Source organism: Callospermophilus lateralis, chromosome 8 (assembly GCF_048772815.1).
Source record: "Callospermophilus lateralis isolate mCalLat2 chromosome 8, mCalLat2.hap1, whole genome shotgun sequence".
NCBI classification, from domain to species: Eukaryota; Metazoa; Chordata; class Mammalia; order Rodentia; family Sciuridae; genus Callospermophilus; species Callospermophilus lateralis.
This window is the reverse complement of record NC_135312.1, coordinates 65,305,418-65,328,755: the sequence shown is the minus strand read 5'-3', so window position 1 is coordinate 65,328,755 and position 23,338 is coordinate 65,305,418. Positions and strand designations below refer to the sequence as shown.

General features: G+C 39.0%; 1 protein-coding gene across 1 annotated transcript in view; it reads right to left on the bottom strand.

Moving 5' to 3' along the window:
* Cds1 (CDP-diacylglycerol synthase 1) overlaps positions 1-22,268 on the bottom strand; it is a 64,628-nt gene extending 42,360 nt beyond the window's left edge. The window contains exons 1-2 of the mRNA XM_076864785.1: positions 22,152-22,268; positions 5,279-5,406 (exon numbers count right to left, since the gene is read on the bottom strand). Coding sequence (XP_076720900.1) covers positions 5,279-5,406; positions 22,152-22,268 — 245 coding nt within the window. The remainder of the gene's footprint in view (positions 1-5,278; positions 5,407-22,151) is intronic.
* Positions 22,269-23,338: the final 1,070 nt, after the last annotated feature.

Sequence of the window (23,338 nt, the reverse complement as noted above, 5' to 3'; positions counted from 1 at the left end):
TCTGAGCTTCAAAGAATGGCAGGTGATAAGAACCAGAGATTTTAAATAGGAAACCTACTCTATTCACATCATGCCAAAATGAACCGAAAATTTAAGCCCTTAAGGAACATATTCTATCTGGTTGTCTTTTTTAATATGGACATAACTCCTCCGCCACCGCCACCCCCCTCAAAAAAAATTCCTCTCTTTCAGTAAGAACAAAGATTTAATTCTCTTATTTTAATTTAAATGACTCTGCCTTAAATTTCCCAAGAATATCTAATATAAGGTTAAACACATAAAAGATTAACACATACTTAAACACTCATTGATAATGTATCTTAGTCCATTTTGGGATACTATAACAGAATATCTAAAACTGGGTAATTTATAAAGAACAGATTATTTTGCTTCTTATAGTCTGGAAATTAGAAAGTCTAATATCAAGGTGCAGCATCTAGTGAGGTTACCACATTGACCCATGATGGAAGGTAGAAGGGCAAGAGGCCAAGAGAGGGTCAAACCCACTTTTATAAGCTCACTTGTGATAAATAACCCAGACATATGATAATGACATTAATATATTCATGAGGGCTTTTCACCACTTATTATGCCTCACTTCCCAGCACTATTTCATTTGTGATTATGTTTTCTATTTGTGAACTTTGAGAATCACATTCAAACCAGAGCATAGTATAAACCAAAAGTCACCTTTCAAGGAGAAGCACTGGATTCACAATAAAGTGTAATTATGTGGAAGGCAGAAATCACTCCTATTTTTAAAAAAGTATAGTCTGGCTCAGAATTTTAAATTCTCCATTTCCTTTTCCATATTACAATGATCACATCAGGGGAAGCCTAAATTTTAAGTCCAAGTCATCACACCAAACCACCACCCATGGACTGTTTCTGAGGATCTCATTCCAATTCCATGTCCTCAGGACCCATATGAACTAGAAATGAGTACATAATTAAGTATCATCCTTAACAGTAATCATCTTAGGGATGGGGGTTTGCTCAGTGGAAGAGAATATGCTGCCTGCTCAAGACCAAGGATTCAATCCCCAGCACCACAAAACAAACAAACAAAAGTAATAATCTCAAGTAGTTACACACATTGTTCATTCTTATTGTTATTATAACTAGTAGTTGGCTTTTATTTCAAAAGTTAATGAAAGTTTTTTTAAAATTACTTTAGTAGAGACACAAGCATCAAGAGTCATTGAGAACCTGTATTGGGAAGGCAGTTCACAATAATCAGAACCCAGAGGCAGCCTGAGGAGTGAACAGTATCCAGGTGGGCCATCAGACAAAGAGTAGGAATTTGGAGAAAGTCTACCACTAACCTCTGGCCAAAGTGGACAGTAAGTAGGCAGAGAAAGAAGATGGTATTAGAAAGTTTAGAAGCACGAGTAAGGCTACAACTGGATGTTTCTAGGGTTTCTCAACCTTAGCTCTAGCAATGTTGTGGGACAGATCACTCTTTGTCTGGGCTCTACCCACCAGCTGCCAAGAAGATAGGGCTTTACCTTGTGACAACCTCAAGTATTTCCATATACTACCAAATTGGCCAGAGAAGACATCCACTAAGGGATAGAGGGGAAAACCTAATTGGCCAGTGCACAGACCCACACACAGGTCACAGTGGACTGAGGCAACTTGCCAAGTGCGTGAAGACCACTTAGGCCCTCCTGGCATTATACAACAAAGCCTTAAAAATGAGCACAAACCTTGGCTGAGCAATCTCATTATATATATATATATATATATATATATATATATATATATACAGATAGATGTAGATATAGATAGATACAGGCAGATGTTGATGGACCTTTTTTTAAATTTTTATTCATTTTTATTATTTATATGTGGTGCTGAGAACCAAACCCAGGGCCTCACATGTGCTAGGCAAGTGCTCTACCCCTGAGCTACAACTCCAGCCCCAGTAATTTCATTTTTAAAAAATTTTATCCTCAGGCAATAACTATGGATTCTAAAAAGAGTTAGTTACAAAGCAAAATGTTTAATGCAGAGATGTTTTTAATCATGAAAATTCAAAAGCAAACTAAATGCCCAGCACTCGGTACTCAGCTGGATAAACTGGACCACAGCCATACGATAGAATGTGTCACGAAGCCACTAAAAATGTTTCTGAAGTGGGTTGGGAATGTGGCTTAGTGGGAAAGCACTTGCCTAGCATGAGCAAGGCCCTGGGCTCTATCTCTAGCACTGCACAAAAATAAATGAAGGTCCTGAAGTATATTTAAAAATATGAAATTTTGCTCCTAATAATACTACAAATTAAAATGAGAACAGCAAGGCAGAAAACAGTATGAGCTCATTTCTACATTACACACACATACACTTGATGCACAAGAAAAAGTTTCAAAGGGTATATACCAAAGTAATATAAATCCAAGTAATGATAGGAGGATTATAGGGCTTTTTCCTCCTTAGAATTCATGTAAATTTCTCACATAATTGTGATTTTTAATCCTATGTATCTACAAATTCTAATTTTCTGCATAGCAGTCTCTTTTTAGTCATTAGATTTAAAAGAGACTAAAAATGTATAGAAAATATTTTAAAACATTCATATAATCTTTGTACAGAAGTTTCTTGAGATTGAAATTATTGTATTATCTATTGTTCATTTCTTTAAGAACTAATCCTCTCATAATTAGCACAGGTAAAAACAAAGGCATTAAAGCCACACTGCCTGAGCTCAGAATGAGGCTCCACCACTTACGAGGCACAAGACCCTTGATACATTTATGATCTCTGAATCTCAGGTTCCTCATGTACAAATTAGCTGTAAGACTACCCCTGTGTTACAGGGTAGGCATGAGAATGAATTAGTCAGTATGTGTAAAGTGATTGGAGCATTGCCTAGCAAATTATATATGTTCAATAAAAATTAGCTGCTATAGGGACTGGGGTTGTGGCTCAGTGGAGAGTGCTTGCCGTGTATGTGTGAGGCTCCAGGTTCAATCCTCAGCACCACATACAAATAAACAAATAAAATAAAGGTATTGTGTCCATCTACAACTAAAAAATATTTTTTAAAAATTAGCTGCTATTATATTATATTACTGGTATTTTATAACAGAAAAAAAATAATTACTAAGGAAGATCTAATTATATTAATGACACAGAGAAATCCAGCATCATTCTTACAAAATGTCAACTATAAGTGTTCACATCTGAGATAGCTCTGATGAGATTTTAAAGCAAAGATACATCTGAACTATATCATGAAAACAACTGGGAACAAAAACTATAAATATCATACTCGTGTTTTTAATAAAAGACCATAGATTTGTACTACTGGTTTAAAAATATAAAAATCATGCATTCAATTACCTTATTCTAATATGGCTATGACATTATGATATATATATTTTGGCTTTTGACCACAGTTCCAAGCTCATACTCCCACAGAAGAGAATAATGCCAGGGCAGTTTAGTACTCGAAAGCAGGCTTCAAAAAGTCAAATCCATCCCCACCCTGGGCCTTCTTCTGCCTTCTTTTCACCTGTTCCTTTTTTTCTAAGGCAAGCCATAGAAATTAAAATTTCTTTTCCTGAAAGCAGGTCACAGAAACTAAAAATATGCTCTAATTTTCCTTCACCTATCTTTCTTGGAGCTGGACATAAAGAAATTCTCTGACCTATCTTGTCCAATAGCAGATGACAAGACCCCCATTTCAGAAGGGGTCCTGACCCATACCTGGGAAGAATGAATGCTACACGGGAAAGTCAAGAATAATCTGAACAGAAGGGCCTTGCTAGGTTTCCCCAATCAGTCTGTTAGTGTTAGACCCTTTTTACCTGCTTACATTTCTTTGCAGTTGTCCATGTTTCAGTCATGTCTGTACAAAGACTCCATAAAACCCCAAGAGGACAGGGTTTGGAGGGCTTCTGGACAGCAGGAAGGTAAACAACAATGCATCCACATGCTGGAAGAGTGGTGCACCCCCACTCCAGGGCCATGGAAGCTCCTGTGCATGGGATTCTTCCAGACCACATACTGCATTTCTTCATCTAGATGCTTATTTTAAAATCCTTTTAAATGGCCTTTATGATAAACTGGCACAGGTAAGTAAGTGTCTTTCTGAGTTCTGTGAGCTTTTTTATTTCAGCCTGAAAAGGGAACCACAATATGTAGCTGATTGGTCATAAGTTCCAGAGGCTCAGATTTAATGACTAGTGTGTGAAATAGGGCCAATCTTGTGGAACTGAGATCTCAACCTATGGGATCTGCTGCTCTCTCCAGGCAGACAGTGTCAGAGTTGAACTGGATCAAAAGATATATTGCTGGGGTCCACAGAAGAACTCATTGCTTGCTTGCTGGTGGGGAGAAGCCCTGATACCTTCTGAGATCAAAGAAATAATCTGTGTTGTGAGTCTGTGTCAGACTCAGAATGGCTACCCACAAAAGCAAGAAAGAGAAAAACTCTTATTACATTTACAAAAAATGATAAAACCAGTGGTTTTCAAACAGCAAATTATGACCTGTGGGTAGTAAAATCAAGTAAGTTGTATCTAGCACTTTTTTGGTAAAACACACACACACACACACACGCACACACACATACATACACACACAAATCAAACAGAAATAACAGGGCATCACACACAGTACCAGAAAGAAATACTTCATTACATTTCTGCTGCAGGTAAAATACAAGCTTATGTGTCTCTTGGAATATGGTATGCAATGTATTTCTGTGTGTCACAGTCAGAAATGTTGGTGAAACACTGGTCTATGTTTCTATGTAACATTTCATATTTTAATTTGGATAAATCCTATACTTATTTTGATTTTTAATTTTTTTTCCAGGGATTGAAGTCACAGGAGCTCTACAAGTGAGCTATATAGCCAACCCTTTTTATTTTCTATTTTGAGAAAGGTTTTGCTAAGTTGTCCATGCTGACCTCAAATTTGCAATACTCCTGTCTTGTCCTCTCAAGTTGCTGGGGTTTGTTTTTATAAGTTTTATAATTCATATCACTAAAGCATATAATGGAAGGCAATATAAAATTATCTGAAATTTTGTGGTCAATACATTTTTAAATAAAAGTGTTATGGATTTTTATACGGTAACTTTACATTCAGTAAAAAGAAAAAAAATATACATCAAGCACTTAGGACTGCCTCACATATTAAGTGGTTATAAGGAAGGGCTTTCCTCTCATAGTCCCCCAACTTACAAAATGTCATATTTATTACACAGACAATGGCAAACAAAGCTTATTTTCTGTACCAAGGCATATTTGTCTTCCTGAAATCATACCTTGAAGATAAACCAGACAAAGCTTTCTTCAGGATCTCAGGGGTTCTATCTAAGGATGGTGGAATTTCTGGAATATCAGAATCTGCTCTGGAATCCAAATCTCCATATCTGTCATCAATATCTGTTTCCTAAAAGTAAATAAATATGAAATCAGTTTGCAAAATAGTTGTTGTTTTAAAGCACATGCCTGCCAATGCATTCATTTATTGCTCAGTGTTACATAATCTGAAACAAACAACTCCTAAATTATCTTAAATATTCAAGTGCCATTATACTTTATTATTAGGAAAGTTTATCTTTCTTAAAATCTCAGTATAAAGGAATTAACTTAAATGAAAGAAATTTAAAAAGCTCATATATTCTCTAAAGCAGAAATTTATTGAAAGAATCAAATATGTATTGTTTTGCTGCTCTACTAAGGAAACAAACTGTTATTTTCATACAGATTTTAATCAGCTGTTCATAGTCCCTTTTTTTCATTCCGATGGCAATCAAAGTATCAACAGTAGGAAGACTATCTTATACAGGCATAGAATTTTACACATATTTAAGCATTTTAACTTCCATCATTTTTATTAGATCTTAAAGAGATAATTCCAATGAAGTAGATCAAAGAGACATTATTATTCTGTTTTAGTGGCAGGTAAACAATGATCAAAAGCGTTTTCTTTAATGGAAAGATTTTTTTTTGGAAGTTATCTGAAACCCAAACTGACATCTAAGCAAGCATATACAGGAGCTGTGAGTGTGTGCTGAGAGCAGCAGCTCCGAGCCTTTAGACAAAAGTGGTCACTGTACAATTTCAAGGATGTAAATATGACATTTTGTAATTGACAAATTTCAAAACAAGTTTAAAAACAAAGATGTCATCTAACGTTCAGTTTTGAAGGTGAACACCACTCCCATGTCCTCCCCTCTCCCACACCATCTTCCCTTCACACACATGCTCCCCCACCCAACAGCTTTCAATAAAGAGAGTGGTTTATGAAGGGGAAAATCAGAGCAAGGGCACAGAACTGGGATAGAACAGAAGGAGAATATTCATAGGAAGCAAAGAGGAGAAGATGGGGCACTGAGTAGAATGTTGGGCCACAAATAATCCTGGATAAAAATTGGCTAGGAATTCAGAACATTGGGGAGTCTCAATCCAAACTCAGCCCCAGTTAAATAAGCTCCAAAGCTTTGGGAAATTTTTTCACCACTTTTAACTGTTTGTTTATAAAACAAAGCCTTTACCATAATGCCAAGGGAAAAAAATAGTATAATGCCAAGGCTTAGTCAATTCAAATAAGTGGCAAGCTATTATTATGATTAAATCAAGTCTTCTAATGCCTCACTGAGTAGCTTACCAAATGAAAAAATTTAGCCTTTGAGAGTATTTTCAGTTTTCATAAAGCAACAATAAACTTTAGTTTACCAGCTGCAACTTTTCATTAAGTAATTATGAAATTGAATGTGTTATTATACCAAAGCTGACAAATGAAACTGACATGCTGAATACCCATTGGGCCACTGAGCATCAGCTGGACCCAAAGCAACTTCAACAGAGAGATGTTGACTAATAAGCAACCAAACAGTGAGCCATGCTAGGAGGTCTATCACAGCTACAGCAATGGGGCACATTACTCCTTCCCCCCCACCCCTGCCCGCCTCCTTTTCACCTTCAGTAACTCCCAGCGCTGAGAGGTGTGGTGTGAGTGGTAGTGGAGGTGGTGACTAATGGAAGCTATCTTCTACCTCACACTGCAACATTACAAAAAGAGTACAAAACTAGGAACTGGGAGTTACCAGTGTTCATTCTACCTATACCTATACCGTAGGAGTGTGACAAAAGGCATGTTGCTGAGCCCCCAGAAAACTCAGCCTTCAATTTTCACATATGTAAAATAAAAGCAAAGGACTAGAATTTAAATTGAGGTCCTCGGAAAAACTAAAAATATTCACAAACCACTTCAAAATTCACTTGGCAATAATGATCCTGGACCATGATCCTCCCCTCTACTGCCTCTGTTAGCTGTCCTGCTCTTAGTTTTATTATTTAAGCTTCTGAGTTCTGCTTTATTTCCTTTAGAAACATAAATTTAAAAAAAATTAAGATTAAACTAGGGCTGAGCGTGGTGGCACACACTTACAATCCCAGCAGCTCAGGAAGCTGAGGCAGGAAAATCACGAGTTCAAAGCCAGCCTCAGCAACAGTGAGATGCTTAACAACTCAGTGAGACCCTATCTCTAAATAAAATACAATATAGGTCTGGGGATGTGGCTCAGTGGTTGAGTGCCCCTGAGTTCATCAATCCCTGATACACCCCCCTGAAAAAAGATTAAACTAGGTTTCTTCAATTATATTCTAATAACTGAAGAATAAAGATAAATTCTAAGTAGTGACATTTTAAAGCAATGTTATTTAACTACCAGAATTAGGATAGCAGTAAGAACTCTTTCTCTCTCCCTCGCCCTCCCCCACCCCACTTCATGTATGGATACTCTGTTATAAAGATGCCAGACTTAGAAAGGAGAATCAGAAGAAGAAGAAATAGTACTTTAAATGCTCAATTAAATAGGGTCACATGCAGTGAATAAAAAGTATATTATGAGAACAAAATTTGGAGCTGCTTTCTGTCACATCTATTATGTCATAATTTAAAGATGATCCTCAAACTTCCCTTCCTTCTTTAGGCCCATGACTTCCTTATAGCTTCTCTTTTCAACTCATTATACACCACGAACCTGTTGTTTAAATTATCCAGGATGGTCTCAAATTTGCAATACTCCTGCCTTAGTCTCCCAAGTAGGTGATTACAGGAATGTGCCACCACTCCCAGCAATGTGTATATATATCCCTTTGTGTACAACTGTATGCAAATGTTTATGGCAGTTGTATTTACAATAGCCAAAAAACTAGAGACAAACCAAATGTCCAACAAAGAAATGAAGTAACAAATTGTGCTACTTCCACATAATGGACTACTCTCTCTTGCAGCAGAAATGAATACATGGATGACTCTCAAAATAATTATGTCAAATGAAAAAAAATGAATAAAAGAACACGTGATATGTATATGTAGAGATATGTAAATACATGTTTGTATATAATATTCCATTGACAAAAATTTCCAGAAAAAAGTAAATTCCATCTCTAGCGCCAAAAAGCAAATCAGTGTGTACCTAGGGATGTAGGGAGAATTATGAAAGGGAGACAACTTTTGGTGCTCAAAGATGATATTCATTATCTTGATTATGGTGATGGTTTCATGGGTATACATATGTCAAGACCCATCAAATTGTACTTGCTATGGATTGACTATTTCTGTCCCTTCAAAAGTCATATGCTAATTTCCTAATTCCCAATGTGTCAAGGATGTGGAATGGCCAGTAATTAAGTCACAAAGGTGGAGACCTCCAGAATGAAATTAGTGCCCTTATAAAACAGAAAAGAGATCATCTCTCTCTACCACAGGAGACCCAGCAAGAAAGTATTCAATGGCAAATCAGGAAGAGGCCTCTCACCAGGAACCAACTGACTAGTACCTTCTCACCTCCAAAACTATGAGAAATGAATTTCTGTTATTTAAGACACCTATACCATAGTGTTTTGTTATAACAGCCTGAACAAACTTAGCACTTTAAGTGTGTTTAATTTCGTGAATGTCATTGTGATATTTGATACAAAGTCATAGCTAGTGATGATTCTTAAAGAGTGGTCCAGGAAAAGGGGCTGAGTTAGCTCCTAATGCTGGAGACTAAAAGAACAGGATTGAAAGCACAGGGGTCAGGCAGCCAAGGATCCAGTTCATTCAAGACAAAGACTCCAAAGACAAGTCTCTGCAACAATGAAGGTAAGTACCAGTTTGGAATGAAACCAAGGAAAATATATTAAATCACACAAATTTTCCCACCCATTTTATGCCTGGTCCGCCCCACAAAAAGTGAGTTGGAAAACCAGTTAAATTCTCCATTGTGGGTCCCTTGAAGTCACACTATTCCCTGTATCTCAACATTAGAATTTACAATCAAGCAAAAGGAAACTTGCAAGCACCACAGAAGTCTGTGCTTTACAGAGGTGCCTTTTAAAAATCTTCAAACAGTTCTTCCTTGAAAGAACATTAGGCTGTGCTCCTGATTTCAGTATTTTCTGTCATTTCTTTGTTGTTTCCATGCAGGTGTGGATTCCTTTTCTTTTTCCCAGGAGAGAATTGCTCCTATCTGTGCTTGATGTATTCTCTAGTGAGTTAGCAGTTACGTGAACCATGAGTGGGACTGGGTGGGCAGGTGGTTCTAAGAACCTAGTAACATTATATTTTATAAAAATCTGACTACTTCATCAACTAGCACCTCTATAGTCCTATCATACACTTATTAATTAAAATGGATAAAGTCTCCTTATTTTTCCAAATTTAACTGAAAAGAATTGGTGCTCCAAATCCTTCTCCGCAGCCCTGGTCTATTACCCACAAAAAGGAGAGGTTTGGATCATCCAGCATACCATACAATATTCTGATCAGTCATCATGTTAAATAGTAGACCCCAATGCCTGGAAAAAAGAAAACCAGATGTGTCTCACAAGACAAAATGCATGAGCAAAAGGCAAATCTGATTATGCCAACCTCCCATTTAAAATTTCACAGTAGCTCCCCACTACTTAAGAACAAGTCCAGTCTTCGCCTCTGGGATTTAAACCCAACTTCCTCCTACTCTCCAGTTAGGGCTATGGCCATACCACCTGCCATTTCATGCTCTGCAGAACTGAACTTCTAGCTGTCTCTCTCCCTCTGAAGATGGCCTGCATTCCCCCTTTGAATATGTATTTCTTACTTTATCCCAAAAGATAGCTCTCCCTTGAGATAGCCCACGTTCTCTCCTAAATGTGTATATGTTTTCCTTAATGAATTCTGAAAGAAAAGAAGGAGGAGGAGGAGAAAGAGGAGGAGAGGGTAGGGAGAAGAGAAGGGAGAGAAGGAAGGGGAAGAGGAGAAAGGAGGGGTGGGGAGGAGGAAGGAAAGGAGAAGAGGAGGAAGAAGAAGAAGAAGTAGAAGAAGAAGAAGGAGAAGAAAAAGGGGGGGGAATATACCAACTTAGGTATCATTTCTTCAGGGAACCTCTAAAAGACATACTAATTGCCCATTCACTTAAGAGGTATATGTCTTAGTCCCAGACCCTACAAAGTTACAATGAAAAGGTGAATTAGTATAACAGGATCAAGTTTGCTAATAACTGACCTTGAGATGGACAGATTATCCTGGATTATCCAGGTAGGTTAAATATAATTACAAGAGTTCTTATAAATGGAAGAAGCATATTTTGGGGTGTTATTTTTTGGTCTCCTGCAGTCATATTTTGGAGTTGTATGCCTAGAAGAAATACCGTCCTACTAACACTTTGATTTCATGCTGGTGACAAACAACTGATATTTCAGACAACTGAGCTCTAAAACCGTAAGACAGTCAAAGTGTGTGTTGTTTTAAGACAATAAATTTGTGATGATTTATTATAGCAGTTATAAGAAACTACTGAACAGAACTCCCAGACCAGTTTATGCTGCTCCCATATGCCCCTCCAGCAACCTTACTCTCTGCCACAGTCTGCAAGACACACTGTAATGGGTTGTGCACCCACAGTCTTATCCCACATGCTGCGGGAGCGATAACCATCATCTGTTTTCTCAAATGAAATCAGGCCATGTCTGCCAGTCAACAACATCACTGTTTTTACTATCTTTTGCCATTTCTTAAAGGCTATTTCAATGTTCAAATCCTATCTAATTTCAAGGCCTGATTTCAGACTTTTCCTAAATTTTTGGCTCATTCTGATCTCTGTATTACTCATAGATCATTCTAGTACATATAAAATTAAACTATGTATTATTGCATCATTTATATATGTTTAAATTCCAAATTAGGAATAAAGATACCTGAAGGAAAAAAGCCATGGAAAAACAGAAACACTGAGAAAATTAATGAGCTTTCTTCAAATGTGAATTATTATTATGATCATAAATTTGTACTTTACCTGAGAACTTATTAATAGTCACTTGCTGTAAGCATTATCACTTTTTCAGGGCCAACAAAGATAATACCAATAGTTCTTCAATTATATCAATGCCAATGTTTGCCTCCATCAGAGAGGAAAACAAGTATACAACGAAGAATAATTAAACCTGTTCCCAAATATTTTCTGTAATGTGTAAACCTTGCTGGGATCTTGACTTAGGAGGAAAGAAACAATGAAAGACATTTGATGGCCACTAGGAAAATAAGAAAATGGACATTTTTTTCTTCAGATGGGGTATTGGTATTGTCTTGAACTCCTGGGTTCAAGTGATCCCTTACCTGAGTTCTGGGATTACAGGCACATACCACTATTCCCAGCTATACACACTGCTAATATACAGATATAATAACAGTATTGTGGCTATTTATAAGAATGTCTTTATTTTAAGACATGCATGCATTACCACTAGAAATGAATGGCTAAGATGTCTGCAATTTATTTTCAAATGCTCACCAACAAAATATTTACTAAAATACATATGATAGGATAAAGCAAATTTAGCAAAATCTTAATTGTTAAATCTAAGTGCTAATGATCATTTATGTATATTAAATGCTAAGAAAAAATTCAAAACTAAACAACATAATATTTCAGGATACTAACATGTTATAAACCTATCAAGAGAAGGAAGGAAAGAGTGAATTTAACATTGAAATTCTGATTACCTCTGGCAAGATTAGTCACCAAGGTGAGTAGTGGATAGGGGCCTAGGTGTTCCTTAAATATGATCCTTTGTTATCAATACCAAATTTGTTAAATGCCATTATACTTTATTATAAATAAGATTATCACATGTAGAATGCCAGGAGACACTGTCTACATTGGGTTCTACATGAATAGTGGCTCACAGAGTTGTTTCAAATCTGTACCCTGAGACAGTTCAACGGTGAGCACAGTGAGTAGAATGAAAATAAAAAACACAATCTTGAAAGAGATAATAGTCTAATCTTGTTTCCTGGATCTGGGTTTTGTATATTAGGGTGAAATATTAAATCTCAGATGGGCTTAATATAAATATTTACTGTCCTACAATGCCACCTCATATTTTTTTTTTATTGGTTGTTCAAAACATTACAAAGCTCATGACATATCATCTTCCATACATTTGATTCAAGTGGGTTATGAACTCCCATTTTTACCCCAAATACAAGTTGCAGATGGCCTGCTTGGACAGGAACATGGCAATGAGCCTAGCCATAACTGCCATGGTGTTTGGTCACACCTGGGCCAAACATATGATGAAGTCAGATTGGTTTCAGCAGCTTCACATTGAGATCTTAAAAATAGCTACCCAAGGGTCCTGGCCAATAAAAGGAACGGCAACCTTAGAAAAGAAGGAGACAGCAACACTGCTTTCCTAGCCTTCAATGTTTACAAAAAGGTGCTTAAATTTCCATAAGAATGAGTTCTTCCTGCAGGACCCTGTTTCTCCCATACTGTGCCCTTTGCTTTTGTGTTTAAAAGAAAATTAAAAATCTTGTAGTGCTGACAAAGACTTTAGCAGACAAGCAATCAATGACAATGATGTAAAAAAATAACTGACTTTTTTGTGGAAAAGAAAATAAGTAAACATTTGGACACATTACTAAGTCTGACAAACCGCAGGAATGGTCAATAACAATTTGATGGTCATATTGGGGCTTGGGGCATACAACTCTACAATATGGCTGCAGGAGACCAAAAGATAACACCCCAAAATATGCTTCTATGCCATATCTTAAGCTGCTTATTCTAAGAAACTGCAGACACAGTAGTGGCTGTGAAAAGCTGTCCTGTCATAAAAGACACTGACATCTATTAAGGATACTTAACATTAGTGAAGAAGAGAAGCTCCCAGACAACAGTGCTGGATACTTTATCTGCCTACCAAGACAAGTTTTAGTCACCAGCAACCCTGCATTTCCTCCTCTCAGCCTTCCTACCTGGACTGGTCTCCACTCTTCCCTAGGAAGCCCAAGCCCCCATTCTTTTTTGTAGCTTAGGATGCTATGAAAACATCAATCACCTCACCCTTTGTCAAGTCGAAGATTCTAGGAACTCCCATGTGTATATATGTACTTAACTATGGCTTTTCTGCTCTTAATATGTCTTATTGTCATTTAATGTGTATCCCAACCAAAGAACCCAGAAGGGTAGAGGGAAGCTATTTATCTGCTTCCCATATAGTGATTAATTAATTCTTCTCCATATCTGAAATCACTTCAAATTGCAATGTCATTCTCATTAAGTTATGAAACACTTCCCAAATAAATGAGTCAAAGTATAAACAACTACAAAACAAAGTAAAAGCTAATGATTTCTTCTCCTAATCAATCTTTGAGAAAATACTAAAAACAGTTTTGTTTGATTTAAATCCAGCTGCCTAAAAATCACAAAATTATAGGTTTTCTATTAAGTTTCTAGTTCAATGCCAATATTTCATAGGTTTAGAAAGGCCAAATTAGTCCAAAATCAAACAAAATAATCAGAGTAAAGTTTTTCATAAGCAAATGTTTTAATTAATTTTAAAACATTAAACTGAGATAGGATAGAAAAAAAACTTAAAACTTAACAGGTAGAAATGAGACATAAAGGAAGGATATAGAAATATAACCTTAATCTAGGGTTCTTTATACCTTTCCAGGCCTGTCACTCATCAACTCAGTCTCTCACCCAGGACTGTCACTCTCAAATTTCTGGGAAACCTATAAATCTTAAAAGTTCCTATAAGTCATCCACCTACAAAAATTATCTATTAATTAGCCAACCAATAAATAGGTTAGGAAATATGACATTTTAAGAAACTTACAAATTTAGGGGACTTTTCAACATTACCTACTAAGTCAGATAATGGAGACTATCATTAACTCCTCAGCCACAAGCAATTGAGTAGGCAAAGGAAATGAAGGGTGGTAACAGACACACCTCAAAGAAAGTCAAAGGTCAAAGAAGGGAACCTTAGACAACCTTATCAAAACAGACAAGCATCTAGAAAATGGAAACTGGAGTGCCAAACCTCCCCCAGCCAGACTTAATTACAACCCTTTAAGGAAACTATTGTTTCAAGATGGGTTCACCTCCAACCCTCAAGACTAGGTCATGTGACTCTGGGGGGGGGCGGTTGCTGAGGGCTAAACAAAGGGGTAAACACCTACAGGGGAAAGGGAAACTAAGGCAAAAACAAAAGGACCTAAAAATAACAAAAGGGCCACACCATCCTCCCTAGAGGCAGACTATTCAATGCCTGTCCTGAACAGCTATACTCTCAGTTTCTAAGAACTCTTACCTGTTACTCTGTGCAACTTGTCTGAAAACCTTCCTGTGGGATCGTAAGAACTTATTGTCAAAATACACCCTACTGTCATGTATATCTAAAATAACTAATTAAAGTAAATGCTCTATTATCCACTGTGTGGATTCCCACAGTCACTTTGGCTTAGTGGACTTAAGGATCCTGAAAATGATCAGACCGCTGTCACCCTCACATACCTTCCCATACCCACCCCTCACCAACTCTCCTTTATAAAAGGAACCTGAGGGGGCTGGGGATGTGGCTCAAGCACAAAAAGCAGCCCGGCTCAGGGGCTCATGACTGTAATCCCAGCTGCTTGGAGGCTGAAATAGGAGGATTGCAAGTTCAAACCCAGCCTCAGCAATGATGAGGCGCTAAACAACTCAGTGAGACCCTGTCTTCAAATAAAATACATAAACAGGGCTGGGGATTTGGCTCAGTGGTTGAGTGCCCCTCAGTTCAATCCCCAGTACAAAAAAGAAAAAAAAAGAGAGAGAGCATAAAAACAAATCAAGCCTTAGGAAATATGTTCACATGTTCCTAAATTATCTGTTTTACTTGTACTGAATTAAAAATCCATATTTGAAAAAAAAAGATATTTCCAAATACAGAATAAAGGAAGACAAATACACCAGATTCTTACATTTAACCACACCATCTATGAAATAACATGTGAAAATCTATTTTACAAAAATGAATATGCATAAACAAATATAAAGAGTAAACTGTTATGTATATAATGTTCTCTACAAAACTTTTCCAGGACTAGTTAAAATTGTTTTACTTTTTATTTATTTATTGTTTTTAGTTGTAGATGGACACAATTCCTTTATTTTATTTATTTATTTTTCTGTGGTGCTGAAGATCGAACCCAGTGCCTCACACATGCCAAGCAAGTGTTCTACCACTGAGTCACAACCCCAGCCCAACTGTTTCACTTTTATTTGTTTCATGACAGACAAAATTTGTTTGTACCTAAAAGTTCAGTGCAATGCACATCCTAAGTCTGATACAATTGATGACATCCTACAGAAAAATTCTCAGAATTATAAAAAAAAATGTTCAAAATCAAGATCATAAGTGATACATAAAAATCCATATAGTAACACTAGGTTATTCCTTAGAAATCATAAATATAACATAAAATATACTTTAAAATGTGAGAACTACCACCTCTACCTCCATATATCTTACTGTCTATGTTAGGGTGACTTTAGATTTTGATTTTCTTCACATAACTTTACTATCCAAGTGACTACTACCTAGAAGGTCACTGTTTTTCTGATGAACAAGGAAAGAATTTCTGAAAGACATTATCAACTCTTCAAGGGGAAGTACTGATTTTATCCTACGACCCATCAAACCTATTTCCTCAAAATTCTTGCCTGGCTATTTTCGTAAATCCAAAGCTGTTAAATTGTGATTTCTTTTCTTTTTTTTTTTACCCAATCTAATCAGATCCCCATATTGAAAGGTGTACCTGAAGCCAAAGTTCCAATTCTCAATTAAATACCTCTTGGCTTTCCCACTCTCAAGACACTATCAAGGCTTTGCAGAAGGTGGGTGTTCTTCCTCACCGTGATAAGCCATAAATTCCCACTGTCTTGTCAACTTGGTTAAGTTGGTGATATTTGAGAAACAAGCACTCAAATACTGATACTAAATAAAATGAATCTGCTATGAGATAGTTAAAAAATGTCATTCCAAAATATGCGGCAACGGTATTTTTTCAAACTGAAGGAAACAGCATATTGAGTGGGTATGGGGGGTCGGGGAGGGCTTTCCATGAATTTCTCCTGTGTGATTAAAAAGGGATCCTCCAGATTACAACCCAATTGCATGAAAACCCTCCCTGGAATTCAAGCCTACCAGGGACAATCTACACACCAATTGGAGGAAGAGACTTGAACTTTACATCCGTCTCAGACAAGGTGTTACTTGGTCATCTGAGGGCCCATTCCTCTTTCCAAAATCATTCACTCTCCCTAGGTTGCCTGCACATTTCCCCTCCTCCTATGGAGAATGTATGGAAACCTTTAAGTTGCACTAGATTTGGGCATTATCACTTTTCCTTCACCTGATAACCCTATGCACAATACAAAATTTTATGTCATCATATTCATCATAATTGTCAGTTTTTCAAAGGCTCAAAATTGTCAAATCTTCAGTAGTAAGGAAACTCCCCTTATCCCTAAAGCTACAAGTAATAAAAGCTAAATCATGGAAAATTATTTAGGTGGTAATACTGACTAAAAAATGATCAATAATTAGGGAGCATCCAGGTTGAGAATGGCCTAGATCTAGGAGAAAAATACAGAAGAATGTTCATTACACTTACATGTGACACTAAGACAAGTGAAGTGTGCCAAAATCAAGAAGCTATTTATGAAAACAAAATAAGGCTTAGTCAAAAACGAGATGAAATGCAATGTGAGATGGATGTTCATGAAATAATGGGTGAAACTGAATGAACTCTGTAGTCTAGTTAACAATGTTACACCTGTGGTAACTTGCTAAAATTTTGACAAATGTATCACAGTTACATAAGATATAATCACATTAGGGAAAACCAGGTGAAGAATCCATAGAAATACTGCTTTCTTTGTAACTTTTCTGTAAATCTAAATTGTTCCAAAATGTATAGTTTATTTAAATACTATTAGCATAATTATAAAAGAAGTTGCACAATCTCAAATGGGGAAAGACAGAAGGGAACTAATCTCCAGATCATTTCCCCCTCAACTTTATAAACCAAAATCTACTACAAGCACCCCAAGGACCTAGTCTAAAAGCACACCACAACTTCAAGGTGAACACTCTTCTCTTCCACTTCTCAGTCTACTAACTCAGGTCACAGAGTGCCCTTCCAATGCTCAATCCCCCTCAATCCATTCAGCACTTCAGGAGCCCACTTCCCCAACCACGCAAACTTGTGGTCAAACACTTCAATCCTGGCTATGCAAGGATACACGTAAGGTATCCTTGACCTCCAGGCATTCCCAGGCCGAAATGGCTCCCAGTATCCATCTTCTCAGTGATAAAATTGGGTTATTTCTAACATGTATGTTTGTTGTGAGAAACAAATAATAAAAGAAGTACTCTGGGAATTCTAAATCACCCCACAAGCATCATATATTAGGACCTACTGCTGGGTTAAGTAAGAACTATGCTAATTTAGCACACAAGTTTGTGTTCAACTGAATCTTCACTCGGTTTGATAATTCTATTAATTGCTACTTGGTCATTTCATATCATGCTCCCTAAAAATTACACTAAAAAGGTATATCAGTTTAAACTAAATCATTTCCAAGACCCCCTGAAGCTCATTGATTCTGAGTACCTACTTTACTGAGAAAATTGAGGGCCCAGTCCAACACTTGGATTTTTTCCTCTTCCGGATTTCAAATGTTTCTATGCTCACTCTCCATTGCTGCTCTTTTTTCTTAAAGTATGAGCATGCAACCTCTCCTTTCTTGCATATCACTATCAACTATATTCTCTACCCCACATCTGCCTTCTTTCTCCTGGGGCCTAACCATTCTCATGAGCACCTTCACCCTCATTTGATGTCTTTCAAACAAACATATCTCCTTTCCATTAGGGGAAAAAAAAATCTTCACTTGATCCTCCTATCTTCTCTGCTATCCTGTATTCCTTTTCACTATCACTTTCTACCAGTAACTACCAACATTTCTCCTCTCATTTTCCTCAATCTGAAACCTGGCTTCTACTAAGATTGCTGGCTAACCTCATTGTTCTATGTCTCAGCCCCTTACGCCTAGGTACTATTAATAATATTCTCCTAGCAATCCTTCCTCCGTTTTCACCCAGGACCCTCATTGTCTTGGTTACTTCCCTGCATCTCCAACCTTCCTCTAAACATGGACATCCCCCAAGGTTCCATCTTCAGTTCTCTCACCCTCTCTAATAAAGAACTGGCATCCACAGAGACCTGGACCTTTCATTTCAGCTTCCAGCACACACTGAACCACCTACCCTTCACTTAGGCCCCATTTCTCAACCTCCCTAGTTTGGAGAATGACTCACCCAGCTCAAGGCAGTTCTTCCAAACTCACTCTTAATTCAAACAACTTCCCAATACTTGTTGCTTCTTTCCTGAAAGTCTTTTACCTATCAAAATGTGTCTCCCAGTAAGTCCTTTTATTAGTCTTACTGTGGTCACCTTTGTCTAAGTCCCATCATCAGTATTTGAAATATCCTCTCTCTCAACCCCAATTCCACCACCCTGCTAGACTTTTTATCAGCCCCCATCAACTCACATCTATAGCATTTTTAATAACCTTCTATTTAGTTTCTTTCTGGTAGATCATTCTTCCTTCCAGGACTTTCCTCAGATCACTGCCACAGAAATGTACCAATCCAGTATTTAAGGACTGTGGACATTTCCCCTCAGGTAATAAGCACTTTTTTCCTATTATCTCTGCAAAACTTTTAGAGGCTTCCCAGAGTCCATGAATAAAGCCCAATATCCTCACAAGACTCTCAGCTTCTGAACCCACCTCCCAAACATGCAGTTTAGGCTCCAGGATTTCCCACCCACTTTTAGTTTTCCATGCCTAGAATGCCGATTCAAGGAACAGTTCCACAGGCCCTTTGCCTAGAACACCCTGCCTCAACCCTTGTTTCTACCTGGTTGAGTCCCAGGCATTTTGTGTCTGTCTCTCTCTCTCTCTCTCTCTCTCTCTCTCTCTCTCTCTCACTGGAGATTGAACCCAGTGGTGCTATGCCACTAAGCTACAGTCCCAGCTCTTTTTATTTTTTATTTTGAGACAGGGTCTCATTAAGTTGCTTATGGCCTCTTTAGATTACTGCAGCTGGCCTTGAATTTGTGATCTTCCTGTCTCAGTCTCTCAAGTCATGGCAACCAGGCATCTTTTAATTCCCAATCCATCCTTATTTCATCTTTAAAGCTCTTCCTATAAGCCACCAGGTTGAGTCCAGCCAGGCCTTCCATGTTAACAATGAGCTTTGTACAGATGTCTAATAGATTTAACTCATATATGTCTTGTGGGGGAGATTTCCTTGAGGGGGTGGTCCCTGTCATCTTCAAGTACCAATCCAGCATTTAAGGACTGGGACCATTACCCTGCAGGTAAAAAGCACTTTTTTTACTTGCTAATTCTCTGGAGCACAAAGCCTTCTCTCAGCCTAAATCTACAGGACTAAACAATTGAGAATGTCATGGTAATAACAGCACTATAAAGTCTACAAAATGGCAGTGCATGGGAGTGTGCAATAATAGCAGAATACAATACACCTCCTCCACTCCTTTCATTAATTCCCTAAGAGTTTTGCTTTTACTGGAACTTAAACAGAAAAGGCACTTAAAGAGTTTAAATGGACCAAATATTAACCAGCCTCCAATGTGCAAACTGATTTTAAAATAGCCCTTGACCTGAAAATATAGGTATATTCAAATACACACCCTGATAATAAAAGACAGATAGAGGATAAGAGTTCAACGTCTCAAAGCTTGCCAGGTCAAGAGTTTCTTATGATGAATCTAAAAGTACAGCAATATTCTAACACAGCTTGAATATGTTCATCCTTATGATTGTATATGAGGTAGGGTTACACTGTCTAAGAAAGCTTAACAAAACAGGTTACATATGGTAACATTTATTCTCAAAAAACAAAATCCAGGTGGGCATGTATTAATGAAAGCCAACAGTTGAGCACTCATAAATAACTAAATAAGCTGTGAGGTACCCAGTCACTGCTAGAAAACAACAGTCCTAATGAGTCAAATCACACCCCAGAAATAGTTTCCATTTTAAATACATTATAGTGTTAAAAGATAAAACTAATTCAAAAGTTATTTTACACATGGCTCCCAAAACATGTTTAATAAAAGCTTGCTAGCTTCTCCAGTTATGAAAGTCAACATGTGTAAACTGCTATTTCCTTGTTTTTAAAGTATACCAGTCATAACTTTCACATATGAATACACTACCAGTATAACTCCACATCATGTGTGATCACAAGAATGGGAAGTTATACTTCATGTATGTATGTCAAAATATACTCTACTGTCTTATATATCTAAAAAGAACATATAAAAATTTTTTAAAAATAAAGTATACCAGTGCTACAACAAAATAAATCCCAACCTAATTAATTCTATTTTTGGTTGGCCTTCCAAGGCAGCTTTCACAAAGACTATTCTGGGATCATGATTTCTGGCTTTATAACTTCAATTTTCAGTACCTGGAAACTGTTATATTTTGTGTAATTCCTTGATACATATGTTCTACCATTGATTCTCATTTTATTCCACCCCCCATTAAACAATAGAAAATAAGATGTCATCACATTGATTCTGAAGTTTCAGTCCTAAAATCACTGTTACATTTATTGTTTCATGATATTATGTGATATTTTCTTATCACTGCTTTGTAACTTGGGTTATATCAAGTTCATCAATATTAACTTTCAGGTGGAACCTTTCCCAAATCAGAACTGCCAGGGAGTCTAAGTAATGGTACAAACCAAAAGAAAAGGAATCAGGAAACTTAGGTTCTAGTTCCAAAAGACATTGAATTTGACCCTGGGCAATCCACTTCACTTCTGTAATTCAAACTGCAATACAGATACCTGCTTCCAAAAAAGGAATGCTTCTAGAATAGTTTCATGTTTTGTGCTTCTCAAACAAAACAGAATTTTACAAACAGAAGATTTTATAAAACAATCTATTCTCGGGTTCAACTTCCTAAATTATCCAGTCCAAAAGAATATAAAACTGCACTTCTTCTAAAGTTCTTACTTGCACCACTATACACTGTATACCAAATACACTGGAAGTCTTTTTCTAGCTTAAATAGAATAGTAGTCCTACCTCTACTTACTCTTAAATGTGAAGCAAGTTAATCTACAGAAAAGGGAGTGAAAATTCCTCATGAATTACCATGTCGGGTAATGAAATCTATTGACAGAAGAACTGCACTAACTGCCGCTGAACTCAAAAGAGGCTGGAAGTTTACAAGTATATCACGTGTACGATAGTCTCAAACCTCCAAAATCTATTATTACTAAGAAAGGACATAGGAAATGAAAGCGCCGATGGGGTTAGAGTTAGCTCAAGAAGCTAATCCTCCACCATCAAGATCCAATGACATGTTAGATGCAAGTCTTAAGTTTAGCCTAACTTTGCCCCCTCTGACTAGAAAAAGAAGTGAAGTGGCAGGTACCAGAAAACTGCAGTTCATAGGGTGACAGGCTCCATCCTGAGTTCAGCGTCGGTCCCAGACCTCAAATAAGAAAGTTGGAATAGGGAAGAAGATAATTGTGGCCAAGTTTATGTATCAAGCTATGCGGGCAGCGTGGCGTTCATCCCGGGAAACACACCGTCACCGGGGACTGGGTTCTCGACCCACAGGGGAAAGGAGAAAAGAAAATCAGACAGAGAGAAAGGCGCAGCAAACGGCCCGCACCTTCACCTGACACTGTGTGGACACCATCCTCCCTCCCAAGTGTCCCAGCCCCAACCAGGACCGGGCCGGGACGCGGTCGAGTGCCTCTCGCGGCTCTACTTACTTTGTCGCTGGTGCTCTCGGTTTCGTGGTCCCCACCAGCCGCCTCTCCCTCGCGGGGTGGCGGCGCCACCGCTCCCCCGGGGCCGGGGCAACTTCCCCGGTGCCTCAGCTCCAACATCTCCCGCTCCCGCGCTGCCGTGGCGGCCTCCTCCAGAGCCCCGAAATCCGAGCCGCGCGCGGGGTCTTGCTCGCTGGCCGCCTTGCCACCCCGCAGCCGCGCACTCGACGCCCAGCCGAGCCGCGACCCCTAACACCCCCCCACCATAGAGCCGCAGCCGTGCGGCGCCGGGTCACCCCCAAAACGGCATCAACGAGCGAGCGCTCGAGGCCGTCTCCAGGGAGCGCGGCGCCGACGACCGCCTCGGGGTGCTGGGTAGGCTGGGGGCACCCGGCCCAGTGGAGAAGGCGGGGACGCAGCGCGGCCGCCCGTTGCCAGGTGCGCGTCTCCACGCAGAGGCCCAGGTGGGAGGGGAGGAAAGGCGAGGAGAGAAGAAGGAAGCTTGACCCGCTTTAGCGCTTCGCCCGGCACCCGCAGCCTGGGCAGGGCCACTCCCCGCCCCGCCTCCCGGAGCCGGACTCCGGAGTCGGCAGGTCCCGGCCCCCCCCAACACCTTTCTCGGGTTCCAGCCTCCCGCAGCCAGGTCACGCGCCGTAGGCCCCGCCCCGCCCCGCCCCTCTGCGCTGCACTGCGGTTCCCACAGCCCCGCCTCCCTCGCGGCGGTGACGTCACGGTTCCGAGTCCCCCGCGGCCCCGCCCCCGTCTCCGCGCGCACCGGTGGGGGCTTTGAAACAGGTGCGAGAGGCTGGGGGGCTCGGAAAGGGTCAGGGAGTGGGAGGAGGCATCAGCTCGGTGCGTGCAACGAAGAGTGCGAACTTGGAGACTGGTCCCAGAGTTGCTGTGAGAGCTGGAAGAGCCACTCCAAGACGCACGGTAAATCTGGTAAGCAGTGGCCGCGCTCAGCAGTATTCCCTTCAAGGGACTCGGCGGCCGACTCAGCTTGACACACTGCGGTGTTTCGGAGGCTCAGAGGCGTCCAGAAGCAAAAACTTGTCTGGCAGGACAAACTCGTTGGCTCCGCTGCATTCCATCCCTGTTTCATCACCTTGAAAAAAGGTGAAAATACAGTCGCCTTGCTGGGCTTGTGGGTCTGGGTTGGTCAAGAGTTTTAATCACAAACATAAGTCCTG